This window comes from Myzus persicae, unplaced genomic scaffold, assembly GCF_001856785.1.
Source record: "Myzus persicae strain clone G006 unplaced genomic scaffold, MPER_G0061.0, whole genome shotgun sequence".
NCBI classification, from domain to species: domain Eukaryota; kingdom Metazoa; phylum Arthropoda; class Insecta; order Hemiptera; family Aphididae; genus Myzus; species Myzus persicae.
In genome coordinates, this window is record NW_019101568.1 from 1,900,416 (window position 1) to 1,915,876 (window position 15,461).

A 15,461-nucleotide genomic window follows, 5' to 3' on the forward strand; every position below is an offset into this window, starting at 1 on the left:
CGTTGTGATGAATTGGATTATATTATAAAAATAAATCAATAGATAACTTTTAGAATTACCTACTCCAAATTATAATTTTTTTTACAACGAAAACACGGTGTGGTATATCATACAAATAAGTTACAGCAATATTTATAAATATAATATTACACTTTGGAGAAAATGTATTTATTTTTCCTTGAAAATAACATGTATAGGCAACCAAACATTGATATAATAACTGTTTATTCACATATTTTAAAAATATGAATCCATTCATCTATTAAAATATTATTATATTCAAATAGTTAATTAATATTTAACGTGAATTGGTTTAATCAAATATTTGAAGGAAAATGGCATATAAATAAGAATTAAAGTGTGCAAGAAATTAGCCTAAAAACAATAAATGGCTCTGATTTTCCGTTAATTAGTTCAGCCTATTTTGTTAATAAAAACGAAAATCAATAAAACTATATTACTCTGAGGAACAAAACAAAACGTGTACATAATAATATATGGCTTGATTATAATATTGCTTCTTAGTTCTTATTTTTTCTCAGCAGATTTAGTGTTTTTAGGCACACTTGGCGATCCTTTATTAGTACGTTTCGGAGCTACTGGCGGATCGTTTGAGACTAAAGGTGTGGAATTATCAACAGAAATTTGAGAGGCTTGAGCTGTTTCAGAAGATTGAGGTACGGTATTTACTGGCTCGTCCGTTTTGGGTAATGGTGAATCGGACTTAGGCGAATTTTCTTCAACTTTTGATTCTGTACTTGCATCAGAAGTCAGTGTATCTTTTACAGGTTCCACTAGTTCTGGTTTCGGCAATTCTATTTCCACTGATTTTAAAGTACACGCTTCAGATGTCGGTAGTTCCACTAATTCTGGTTTTGTCGATTCTAACTCTACTGACGGTTGAGACTCTTTAATAATATCATCAGATTCTATTGTTTCTTTCACAGGTTCCACGGGCACTGGTTTCACTGATTCTTGAGCTTGGGTAGCGGGTGTGGTTGGAGGTGTTGGTGCAGTAACAGTAGGAGTATCGGGTGTTTTCAGCTCTTTCAAAATATCTTTGGATAGATCGAGTTTTTCCAATTGTTTAATAGCCAGATCAGTACCATCGACTTCAAGTTCAGAACTCACTGGTGGAATAGTAGTTGATGTTTTCTTCAAAGCAGATTTCAATGGCCTTGGTTCTTCAGTATGCACAACTTCTGGTGGTGTAGGTGTTGTCACAGGAACAGCCTCAGTACTAACTTCTGGAACGTTTCCAAGAGTTTCATTAATCTTGGACCATATATTCGAAAAGCTGTCTCTGCCTAAATAATCCATGTTTCCTTGTTCCCAAGATTGACGTCGAAGAAAATCTTCTAATGCTTTTTGGTCAGCTGTTTTTTCACCCAGTGGAACCCTTGCAAATTGTCCAGCCAAACCACCCTGAAAAGATGTATACATTTAAAAATATGTAAACTGAAATTATAATTTTTTTCAATTGATTATATAAGTATGTACATTTTATATATGTATAACAATATGTTGAATTCTTAGATTATGTACGCTTAAAAATTATATAATACTTACATCTATGTGACATATCTGGTCCTTAGGTACCTCGCAATGTGTCGGAGAATCAGGACGACAGTTATTTACACTCAAACTGGAGAAAAGGTTATTGGGAATATCATCAGAACATGCAGGATATTGTTTTTCACTTATTGACCGATCTGGCTCTGGCAGTTGCTTTTCCTCATTGAACACTCTTACTTCTTCAACACGTTCATTATTCTGTTCATCATTTCCAAATGTATTACATTCTTCCACTAGATTTTTCTGAAAACTACATTCTCTTGTTTGCTCTTCCGTATCAAAGTTATTTATAGAATGATAATTTTCCACTTCCTGTTCACAATGATTATTCGAACATTCTTCCACCAAATTTCTATCACCATCAACACACTCTTTTTTAACTTCATAATTTATTTGCTCATTTTTTTCAACCAAATACACATCCCAGGGGTCAATAAAATCATAGTGATCCTCTTTCGGAGGTTCATAAGTAGGAGTATAATAATGATTTGAAGTATTACTATCAGAAGTATAATTACTATCAGGAATATAATTATTTAAACTATGAGGAGTATAATTATCAAACGTATTATTTTTACTATGGGATTTGGGATGAAAATCATAGGAATAACGGCTACTGAGGCGACTTTCTATCTGTGTAAAAAAGCAAAAACAAAACAAAACGGTGCAAGTTATTTGTGTAAAATACAATATGTGAAAATAAATCATTAAAAATACACCATATAAGCCTAAATGAGAGCATGCAAAAAGCTAAAATAACCATTGACAGAAGCCCCAGCAGCAGTTATGAAGGATGAGTGTATGCGTGTGTAATTAAAAACTTTAAATGTTAAGACTAATATTTAGTAAAGCGTTTTCACTTTACATACCATTTCGGAGTAGTTGTAACACTGGATCTTTTGAGTATTTCTAGTTGAGCTTTATACAACACAAGTTAGTTTAAGCAAACAGTTAGAACAATGATTTTAGTACATAGGTTTTTTGATCCCAAAATTTAAAAGTAATGCTTATTGTTGAATTTAGTAATTAGTAATATGTTACCATTTCGGTGGAAAGTTGAGGATGGACATGACGACAGAACAAATCCCACCAAAGTTGCAATAGTTCTTGTAATCCAGACCCTCCATGAGTTGACGTTACAAGTCTGGTTTCTGTGTTAAACGACTGTAGCCAGGGTTTACTGGAAGATATAAAGTGAACGATCTTCATATTTTGACCAAACCTGAGAATATAGTTTAGTAAAATTACACTGTCAAATAAAGAAGGTCACAGTATATTCCTACTGTTTTAGTGCCGGTAAATATGAATACGTAGATGACCAAACTACATTATAGGTAAAAGATAAATGTTTTGAAATATCTGTGTTAGACCATTCTTTGAAAAACATATTTAACAGTCCTTGGTCTCCACCTAAAAAACAAAACGAGAGCATATTTAATGCAAAATAAGTGTTATAATTAAATACGTTTTACCATCGAAAGATCCTTTGGTCCTTGCAAATTCTAATAACTGGCCAAATGTGTCCTGAGAAGGTTTGTACACAAAGACACCAGAATTGAAGCAGTCTGGCCATCCTGGATCCGGAGCAGCCGATAATTCTTCACGTTCAAATAGTTCATCGCAGTTTTGCAATACCTTTTACATATAATTAATTTGATAAAATATGATGCATAATGACGTATTACTTTAACTAGTTTTCTGAACAAAGTCCAGCTAAAAATTATTTTTAACAATCTAATTGAACTTTGTAATTGTCGGTATACAGTATTATAGTTGTTTTACTTCGAGAAGTATTGTTTTCTTGCAATTTAATTTTTATATTTTATCATATACATATTATGATGAATATATTATAATAACAAAACCCAAACAATATTAAAGCTTTTATTTTTCTTTATACTCATATTGTTGATACAACGTAACAACGTATATTATATTTTATCGAGTCTCGTAGTTTGTCAGAGTAAAAGTCTAGTATTCGTGACAAGAAGAAATTATATCATAATAAACCATGAAATAGCAAAATCGTTTATAATCATTTAATATAACAGGTATTGCTGAACTTTTAAGAATATTTATGAGAGTCTTAAATGTTTAATTTTGATAGAATACCTGCAGAGTGCAGGTAGGTGCAATGTTACTTCAAAATCAAATTTAATTTATCTTCATCCAGCGAAATTTACATTACTAAATTGCTTAAATAATTAATTTGTGTATTATACCTATTCTCCAGCCTACATAATAAGTTTGAAGGAAATGTTTCATCAAGCAATATGTAATTAGCCTACATAAATTATAAGTTGCACTGTAAAAATGTATATTCTAAAATAACGTGACTACATTAGACAGTATTTTTGCAATCTCAGATTTTACATTATACTTCAGTACATTAATGTAAGTGATTCACACATTTTCTACACTAGAATAGTGTAAATGCGTAGGGAACCTCAAATATTTTGGAACGACCCCAAGTACGAAATGTCTCAAGTGCTCCGACGTTGGTGCGTGTCTAAAAATACTAATAAATAACTGTGCTGAATAAATATACATTTTCGTAACTACGCATAATAATCTAAACTGAAAATTGTCACTGATACCATTAGACATATCAAAGTAAATTATAATTACTAATAATTTTAAGTTTATAAATACACGTATACATGTATCCCGCATCTTGCCGCAGCCCTCTTTTTGCAATTAATATCACAATTTTTCGGTGATCATGTACCAGTAACCAATTTTACATACATGCGATAAAAAATGAGCCAATAAAATTTTACTTACAGCTTACAAAAAAACAGCTAGGGTTGTGATGATGTTGAATTCCATATAGCAACTATAACGCCACCATCACAAACTAACATATTTATGGTAGTTATACTTATTTCTTTATTATACGGTATATTATTATCAAAATTGTACTATTATTATAACGCCCGATTGAGTTACCTAATTATGTGAAGCAACCCTACGATGTTATACACTAATTACCCAACAATAAAATATTTAAAATCTAACTCATACCTAATCTACTTAATGATAACATTTTGCAATTGAGGATGGGAAAAGAAGTTATTTTTAAATCTATAAACGAAGTATTGAAATGGACAGTTCATCGATTTAAACTGGGTTTCTGTGTTTGTTTTAATATTTTTAAGCTAACAAATAACAATATTATAAGATATTGATCTGCAAATCTAATAAATATAATAATAGTTATTACATATTATTATCAAACCAAAATTTTAGACATTAAATTCAAACTTAAGATGAAACTGTTAACTGATAATATTTTCATACATCAATAATAATGTTGTTTACTCAAGAAAATGTATGATGATTAATCGGCAAATTTACTGTGGTTTTTGGGGCTAATTTGAAGTATTTGCACTATTCTATTATAACGTAAATAGGTACATAATTAATAAGTATACAATATACATATTAGTTATTAGTATATTACATCGTTCCGTATTCCGTAAAAAAATCAAGTACCTACCGAGATAAAATAGATAACCAACAGATTCCTTATTTTATTGTACCCACATATACTTTGTATTATATTAATATTCAATAAAACAATTATTGCTTATACCAATGTGTCTGCGTCGAGGAACACGCATTTAGCGTAATTGGTAAACGTCCAGCAATGCAGTTTGGTGAAAGTCACTCCCAGTTCGGGGCGACACATCAGGGCCAAATGTGTTTGATCCTTAGAATCCAATACGTCCACTACTTTGACTTCATCGAATACAGCTTCGATTTGTTGTCTAAAAAATTATAATTAAAAAAAAAATTGTTTAAAATTTACACCAGGAAAAGTAGATTTTTTAATTAGAGCACGAGTTTCATAATATATTCAATCGTACTTCATAGGTGCTGTTACACCTGGTGTAATTAGTATGGCCAACTTGTGCACAGTCCCAACGGTTTTCAATGAATGCGCCAGGACTAATGCTCCCAAGGAATAGGAATCGTTTGTGGCCAATGTCACCCATGCCTTGTCTGAAAATAATTCAAAAAGCGATAAAAAATTATTAGATTTAAGTACCAAATCTTGAACATAATATGATACTACAATAGTCAAGCTAAGTATTTTAATAATATAAACTACTAAAAAGAGGATTACAACAGTATTTAAAATAATTAATAATATTATAATAACGCCTAGAAAAAGAAATAATATTTATTATTTTTTGATTGTAAAATGTGACAAAAAATAATTAACTGTCTTAAGTTAAAATAATAAGCAACAGGTAGGGTAATGAGTAATGGTCATTGATTTATCAGAAAACCATCGATAGTGCAAACTGCAATTTTATAAAAAAACTATAAACATATCATTCAAATAAGATTATTATAATTTGTAGGCTTAATTTAAATAAAATTACAAATAATAGGTGCATCTACTTAATTAAGAATATGTTTTTCATATTATACTAAATTAAAAAATCAATAATTTAAAAATTCTTTTATATTATGTAAATTAATATTAATCAAAACAAAATAAAAAATCGCTTTATAATCTTGCAAGTTCATCACATGCATCTCTACGTCATCGTTTAAAGTCTGATCAATGATTAGATACTGTCTATGATCGATGATACTTTAGTTTACTTGTTTTAACGATTATTTTGATTTACCTACTGAAACATGTGAATTATAATCAATATAATAATTTGTCAATACAAATTAATAGTATGGCAGATCAACTTGTTACAGAATAACCATGGTAAGTTATTAAATAATAATTTATTATATTTTCAGGAGGGTTTTCTACATTACTAAAATAATTATTTTAAAATTTAAAACATATTCGTTTTTTTAAATAAACACATGTTAATTTTTTCCGATATCAACTATTACTAAAATCTATAATTATTTCTATAGAATTTATCGGTAAATATTTGTTTTTTATTAACTAATAAATTAAATAGATACTATTGTTTATTAGGTCCATGATAGGGATAGGTTGCTCAATAATTGTCCTACACCGATTCAGATTGTTACCTTTGATCTACAATTATTTGGTTAGCAATTTTAACATTAATTATTAACATTTTTTTACAGAATTTAAATCTAAATATGATTGAATTCGGTCGTCTTATAATAGTTACTTTCAAAATAGTTATATCTGTGTACATGGTTTACAAAACCATAAGCAGCGGAGATCGTAAAGAACGTTTGAGATTGATGGACAACTGGTCTACGATTGGTTTCTTTGCAATCGTGGAGTATATTGCCGACAAGTATGGCCATGTATTTTGTTTGATGTCAAATTTAATTTTCTCTGCGCGGGAAATGTACAACGATATATAAATACATTTTATGACGAGCTTGTAGAAATTATTGTCTACTTGCAATCAACACGTTCGAAAATAGAATAGACTAATAAAATAGCTAACAATAAACTCATTTATACGATTGTGTACCTTTACTCCTTTTTAATTTTCAGGTTGTTTGACCGGTTACCATTTTACCAAGAAATTAAACTTGGTGTTTCATTGTGGCTTTATTTCACATTTGGGACTCAACAATTATATACCAAAATAGTAAAACCAGTGTTCCAACAAAGTAGCTTGATGATAACTCGTTTTATGGCCATCACAGATATAATGTTCATGAACTTTGGGAATATTTTTTGGAGTTTTACCAATCGTGTTTAATCGTAATGTTCTAACGGTTGATTACTTTAAAAGTCCCATACGAAGTATTTAAATTAATATCTATTAGTGATTATTAGTTGACTGTGTTAATGAATGTGATGAATGCATCCGCGTAATATACTATAATTATTAAACTTAGGCAAAAAGCAAAAAGATCATGTAAATTCTTTTTTTTTCTATGTCAAAATTCAAATATAAAAGTATTCTATACAATTTTTTTTTAAATGATATTGTTAATTACATAATAAACGAAAAATATTTTGTTATTCCTATGGATAAGTATATACATGTACTTGTGAATAAATTTGTTTTGAAATATATGCGGTGCAAACAATGTAGGTATTTATTAAAACGTATATTATTGTACCCATTAATAATTAACATAGCTATTTTTATGATTCTAACACTGTAGAGTCGTGATTTAGATGACACAACTTATTTTGAGAAAATTAAAATTTTGGAATCATTCCAATGCTTGTTATTTTGGTGAATATATTTCTGATTCAGCCTATCGATTGATTGAATCGATTAATTGAATCACAGGTGTGTAGTATTATTCGAATAATCGTAATTCATAAGTTATAGGTAATCAAAATTCAAATACATACCAAAATACACTATAAAATACAAATTGTACAGAATGCAACTAAAAATTACATCAACACAATTAATAATAGAATAAAAAAAATGAATTATCAGCAATTTAAATTTTAAAAGTTATGCATTTATAATAATTGTATATTTATTTATTATTATTACATACATTTATAGAAATGTGCAACATTTTGTTTTTAAACTTATCAATCAATAACGACTATACTTTTAGAATTGACTTAGTACAATTAATGAGTCCAATTTATTGTTGATTCAATTACTATTTATTTTGATCAATGAAATTAAAATTATATATTATATTATATTGGTAATAATGTGGTTGTGGTATATCGTATGTAAAGTGTTAAATAATTATTATGCAATTGGTTTTTATATGATTCGTATATCTTATTAATTTAGATATTTTTGCTTAAATGTACCAAGCAAATGAGGTTAGAAACAAAATAAGTTCTGGGTACAGAAAATTTACATACGGTTTACAGTTTTTTTTCATAATTACGACTAAGCTGAGTTATATTTTATGTATGATCATTGATCAATTTAGTGAAACAATGTCAAAACTAAACCTCTATGCGTATTGCTAAATGCCTATCATATTATGTAAGGGGAAGAAGAATGGGGGGAGGGGGGTGTCTAAGGGGGTCTCTCCATCCCATCAATTTTTTTGGTTACAATTTTAAAATATATTATTTTGTGTGCCAGAAATTGAATAGGCTATAGCCCCCTTTTATATAAATCAATACGCCTATGGAAGTGGTTGATTATGAACATGATAGTATGATACCTACATGCTACATGTCACCCAAGATTCCTAGTGTTGACACTGTATATTACTGTTATATTATTATGCCTGTATATTAATTATATTTTATAGTTTCATAATAAATTAAAAAGGTATTTTGTGTAGTTAGAGTATAATATAGAATATAAAGCGAACAATATTAATATAATATGATATCTGTTTTATTTTTATTTTTGAAACCCATAACTGTAGTTGCAATATTTTATTCAAAATGTTTAATTATACTACATCATTTGCACACTTGCTATCAAATATTTAATATTGAAATAAGTACGTGGATAAATAGGCAAATATCATTATTCTAGATAATTGGTTCAACAGTGTTATTTTTGAAGCGTGTCTGGTCATCAACTTTTGGAGCAGTAAAAATGTATCAATATTCAAGTTGCAAATTGGATCTGTTTGGTACATTAAAGAGTCAAAAATTAACAGTACTTTTCAAAATAGTAGGAAAAAAATTAAGTACAACGACCGTTTTAAGGAAAAATTCAGATCTAGACAAAATATATTTCATAATCCACCGATTAATTTTTTTTGTGTAATTCAAAAATTAATTAGTAAAGAAACTTAAAATTTTTTCCAAATATTGATGTTAGAATTGTCTAAAGATTATTATTATTTATTAGTTTATTATTGTTTTATCAAAGCATAATTTTCTAAATATTTTAGATTTTCTCGTACTAATCATGAGTATACATGAATTGTTGCTGAAATGTTTAATTTTTCTTTTGTTTGAAGGACCCGTAACAGTTTTACTCACGAGTCGGAGTAAAAAACTTTACAATTTAGGCATTTAAAGTTCAAATTTTGACAAAATATTAGAAAAAGTAACGGTTTAGTTATTTTGTTGTTATATATTTATATATTCGTAGCGACATGAAAATAAAAAGTTACGTATATTATTATTGAATACAAAAAAATTAATTTTCATAATATTTTAAGCTATTTATACTATCAACCTATTCACGCCGTTCTATGATACGTCGGTATTGAGTTAATTAATAACAGCAATATAGTAATATTATGTGAAATAATATTACAATACTATTATTAAATATAAGAGATTTTTTTTTGTTTTGGATAAAATTAATTCAGCCTACCGTATTACTAATAGAAAAATTAACTACTAAAAGCAATATAAATAATACTACTTATGACAAGGTAACGTACACTCTACACTTACTATCCAGCAAAGTGACTTCACCGACTTTTTTTAAAATTATTAGTTACATTAAATGAAACTAATTAAATACAAAATTATAGAAATGATATATAAATAATTATGAATTACATTAATAAGTATTTAATTTTACCATAGTTCCTTTAGACTTAAGTTAATAAACTTAAATACGTGAACGTAAAAACCATAATGGCCTATGAAGCCAAAGTTGTGTTTGACCAATAATAATAATAATAATAATAATAATAAAGTAGTCATTTATTTTAATTCAATTGTACAAATTGCATTTTCTTTAAATAAATTAGTCAGCCTAGGTCATTTTTTGGGTTATCTATACATTGAAACGTATGTACTGAAGTGTAACTAATCATAATTTAAAAATGAAATTATTATAATATTATGTATTCCGGCATTTGACTTTGAATCTAAAAATAACATGATAAGACGTTTAAGCCATTAAAAAATATAAATATATAACTAAAGACCTTCAGGTAAATAGATACTAAATTATTATAAATCTAGCTTTTTAAATACATGTATGATATACATAAAAACTTTTTAAACAATTAATCTAAATGATTATCAGTTAAAGTTTACTAATGCTCAAATATTTTAATAGCATAGGGCTGTACAAATTTACTACCTATTATAAAATAATAATATAATTTTACTGTAGACAGTTACTATTATAAAATACTGATAACGAATCAATATCATATTTTATATTATTTGAACGTTCTAGCCATCAAATAGCTGAATAGTACACGTGTATTCATTGCGTAAGAAAATTAGTTTTGGAAAAAGTATACAATACATGTCTATTACCTAATACGCAGCTGTACGCCTATACCTATATAGGTAATAGACGTCATATACTTATATTTTGTTATCATCAGTAGATTAGTTTTATTTTTCAATTGATTTTAAGCACTTTGAAGTAAGAATTTCATTCAAATTTATAAGCTTACCTAAAATTACCAGGTAACTTATAAATATAGGTTTAGAAATTATCACATTATTTTATTATTTTAAGTTATTAATGAAACTGAACCAAAAAATTTAAATCTTCCTAATAATTGTATAGAATCTGATATTTTAATTTTAAATTATATTCATTATGCATCTAACCACATATTTATCTGTCAAGTAATTAACTTAATATTTCTGGTGTTAATGAATTACTGTTAACTACGAACTTTGTATTTGTTAATCTTTAGCATAAAAGAGATGATACTGTGAGTACCTATTAAAGTACATTATAATATAGGCCTCTAAATAAATTAAGGTCGTTAACACTAATCGCAACTCAAAACCAGTAGGTAAAGCTAACATATTCAATCGTCAAGTTCAGTTAGTCATTATTACCGAATTCAATAAACAAGATCAGTATTAATTTGAGTAAGTAGGTATACTCAAGATAATTTAAATCATGATTGTTATGTAATTATACAGTCAACATTCAAGTCGAACTATGATTTAAAATCAGAGGAAATTAATTAATTATATATTATATTTTTGTTACGAAAAACCCATTTATAATTTATCAAACAATACAAATTGTAAAATAAATATATTATTTAACATTAACAATTGAATTTAAAGTCACCTGAATTACCTAATATAACTTACAAACAAAGTATTATGTCAAATGGTTATAGTTATTGCTTATTACCCTTTAACTCGTTTATAATAACCATTAACGACATTAACCTCCGTAGCTCGTTTATGAAATTATACGCTGTTTAATCACTAATATAACACTGTCTAAAATCTAAATAATTTCATCATTTAAGTTGTCCAAACCAGTAAATTACATTATTGGCCAATAGTCAATATTGAATAGTGAATTTGTATCAGTATAATAAATATAAATTATTAAGTTCCTACAAAATCGTATTATAATTTTTGATGTAATAAATATTTTTGATTGGTAATTCAAAAAAAAAATAAATTATAACATTTCTTTGTAGATTAGGTCATGATTACCTGTATCAAAACTCAAAATTGTAAATAAACAACTATTTATCTCGCCAAAAATGTATATGCCTTATGCCAGACAGAAGATAATTGTGCTAATTTTAGAGTTTATCTATCAACATAATAATTTGAAGCCAAGTACAAAATAAGGTAAAATATATCTAAATTCAAAACAATTTCGACATATAATTCAAATCTTAATATAGTAACATTTATGTATGTAATCGAAATTACATACAAAGAAAATAATCATAATTGCAAATCATGTATAATAATACCCCTATCAAAAAATAGAAGCTGTAGGTACAACACATTTTATAAAATCAGTCTACATTTTACTTATTTTGTTATTCACCGATATAAATAAAAATGTTAAGTATATGGAAAGCTCACTGTCGAATTGTACAACGTGCATTTAAATGTACAATGATTTCAAATACATCGCGACTAATTGGATATCGATAGTGCTAAATGTGGAAAATATATAAAAGTTACATAATTAAAATTTGGTGTAATTATTTTCGTATTACTATATATACGTATATTGCAACGTTGTTATCTGCAGAACACCTTTGGCATGATAATAGTCCATGGTGAACAGGAAATCCCGTTTCGGATAAATATTAAAGATAAACCAAAAGAAACATTTAAGTAGTGGCTGTAGCTAGTCAAAATATCATCACTATCAAAAATGTAGATTATTGCGGTCGCATTGAATAAAATGTAGGTACTTTGAGACTTAACACCATAATATGACGATCTTTGTACACGTAACTAAAGCTACAGGGTCAATATAATTAAAAGCCAAAAAAGCGAGCAACCAAAAATCGAGAGATGAGTATTATGCACAGTTATAACTGCGCAGTCGTTGATATAATAATAGAGCGGGCCACTACTATGAGATAATGAGATATGCATACTTGTGTTTAGACGTATATGGAAAATGGGAAAAATAGTCAAGACTATATAGATGTGTCGTGGTCCCTGTTCTGCTCAATAATATGTCGGAGTCAGTGATGATTGTGTGTGTGTGGGGCGGGCGGGAGGGGGGAGTTTTTTCAAAAAAACAAATAGCCTAGCAAGGTCAAAGGCGCTGTTTTTTTTTCGTTAAGTCTATGTGAGCTTTTTGTCGCACAAAAACGGAGAATTTCTGTTAAAAACTTATACTTGATCAATCAATCGATTGCATCACATTTGCAGTTATTTTGCCGTTGTTCACGATTTTGTCGACAACTATGTATGAACATAATTACAAGACGATGTTCGATAAATAATTTTGTGGTGTCCAAAAAACATTCATCTGCACCGACGCACCGTATACTACTGTGGTTTATTTGGAAGTAGAAATATGTGATCACTAGTTCAGTTTCGTGTCATCGTATTATATAGCTGTACAGGTTACTAACACTTCGAATAAATCATAGACGAGGGCTGAAAAACCACCACGGTCGTGCCTGTATATTATGTACAACAGAGACTGTTTAAAGAGGTAGGTCCAGTCGTCACCCCGATAACGAAATCGAGAGATATATAGATAGAGAAAAACAAAATCACAATATTGGGACTATTGGGAGCGAAAGTCGAAAACGGATAAGCAATCATAACGTTGTACATAAATATGAAATATAAAAAACAAAAACGAGGACCGTCTACTGCATAATATTAAATTCTGGAGGCTTTGACAATTTTACATATTCGAACCTGCGTCTATCGATACAATTTGGTAATATATAATGAACACGTTCTTGCTGTTCTCAGTATCTAGATTCACCAAGATTCACTGTTTCACAAATTTCATTGAACAGCAAGAGACTATAACCCACTTCCCAGCTAGCATTAGGTATACCTAAGAATATCAGACTAAACGTATCGCCACGTTCGTGGTTATCAAATCTATTTGGACAGTAACAGCGAGCAGATAAAATCATCTTTTGTTGACTTACTGCCAGCTAAACTTTCGGCACGGGAGTGACAAAAGATATCACGTTATATCTATAGTTAGATTATTATTATATTTATTATTATCACTATCTGCACTAGTTATTTATTGTCCACGTCATATCCACCCGATACACCCTGTATGCGCATATACTATTATGATATATGGAGTGTATAATATATTGCATGGTGATAGTTGTACTCACTCGGTGAAGACATGATTCGCGTATCGCTTTTCACCGGTCGCAGTCGACAGTACGGATGTAAAAAATATTATATGTCTCCTGGGCCGCCGACTCTGTTGTCCTGATGCAGCGGGCGTGCACTCAGGTCACCGGACACTCGAGTGCGTGCGTGGTATATTGGTACTTGTGGGTCTCCGGTCGGGGTCGGTCGGTTCGTTGCACAACGATATTTGCTGCACCCGTTGCGTCGCTCCAAGTACGTGTATGATTTGTGTGCGCTATGAATTATTCTTCGCGGGCAACGTCGAGACGGCTAGGGAACACCTCAAAGTTTAATCGACGACCAATTATAGTATTTTTGAATTTACGACGGCGGTATTATATTTTATACGAGTCGGTTTTCTTTTCCTTCCGGAAATCAAGCGTTATGCGGCAAACGACGAGAACGACGACGACGACGACGACGACGACGATGACGACGACGAATACGACGAGATCCGGTCAATGTGCACTGCTGCACGAGAATGACGCGCGACTCGACGGCAACCTATGCGATCGTGCGGCTATTGCGCCTCTGCGGCTGCGTGCGTCGCGATTCCGGCGGCGGCGGTCGCACTCGTCATTTCGATTGCGGTGTATATCGCATAACAATAATAATAATAAGTAATAACTATGGTGATAATAAATAATAATTATAAATAATGATATAGCGTCCGTAAGGCACGAACGCAAAAACTGCAAAAAAATTCGGTTCTCGGGGCAGCCTATCGAAATTGTAAATGTTTTGCCTACGGGTGTTTGTGCGGGTCGTGGGAGAGAGGTTTTAATCACAGTTATATAGGAAAGATTTTGGGAACTTATTGTTCCACTGGTATGAAAAATTTTAATGTTTCTACTAAAACGGAGAAATAATTATAATTTTTTCTCAATAGTACCTACTAATATTTTACATTAAAAACTAAAAAGCCAATGTTTTTCTAGCCACCCTCAACTACTCCTGTTTTTATAATATAATAATCGTACTGTTTTGAGACAAACTCAACGTCTAATACTGTAATATTGTAATAGTGTATATTTTTATTTAGTACCTAGTTGAGTGCAGCCAATGCGCAGATTCTCACTGTCTCGCGAGTCTGACGAAATGCATAGGTGCATACAGTACACACATAACATCATGATTATCTATATTCGAGTTCCATATTTTAATATTTTCCATGACTATTTGAAGTAAAGAAAAAAAAATCGACCATTCAAAAGCATGAATTAGGTATAGGTATGGGCACCTCATATATTTGTTTATATTTCGAAAATCACATCACTCTCCCCGAATAATAGTGTAATAAACTGCCACTGGTTAGCCCAATATGCCTTCTATGGCATGTAGCATAATACCCCCGTACATGTGCAGTCGTATATTGTCGCCGATATGCCACTGACATATTCACTGAGCGAATGGATTGTGACGACTGGCCGTGAAAATATTTAACGATATTCTGGAACGCTCTGTATATGACATTATAGCC

At 29.8% G+C, this 15,461-nt stretch overlaps 1 protein-coding gene across 2 annotated transcripts; it reads right to left on the reverse strand.

Moving 5' to 3' along the window:
- On the reverse strand, positions 1-14,490 carry LOC111029552 (glycogenin-1). Of its 2 annotated transcripts, XM_022308585.1 has the most exons (8): positions 13,960-14,490; positions 5,445-5,580; positions 5,171-5,345; positions 3,048-3,210; positions 2,859-2,985; positions 2,617-2,797; positions 1,570-2,208; positions 1-1,425 (listed from the first exon to the last, which is right to left on the reverse strand). In XM_022308585.1, exons 1-8 carry the CDS (start codon positions 13,970-13,972, stop codon positions 529-531), a joined length of 2,331 nt encoding a protein of 776 aa, XP_022164277.1. In that variant the 5' UTR covers positions 13,973-14,490; the 3' UTR covers positions 1-528. The 2 variants fall into 2 exon arrangements, with proteins under 2 accessions (XP_022164277.1, XP_022164278.1); XM_022308586.1 differs by lacking the exon at positions 1,570-2,208 and having other exon boundaries at positions 132-1,425; positions 13,960-14,486.
- Positions 14,491-15,461: the final 971 nt, after the last annotated feature.

Excerpts from the sequence above, each read along its gene's own strand:
- LOC111029552 (XM_022308585.1), bottom strand. Across the intron at positions 5,346-5,444 it reads GGTGTAACAGCACCTATGAA|ACAACAAATCGAAGCTGTAT; the intron begins GTACGATTGAAT and ends ATAATTTTTTAG. Across the intron at positions 2,209-2,616 it reads CTCAACTTTCCACCGAAATG|ATAGAAAGTCGCCTCAGTAG; the intron begins GTAACATATTAC and ends TTTTTTACACAG.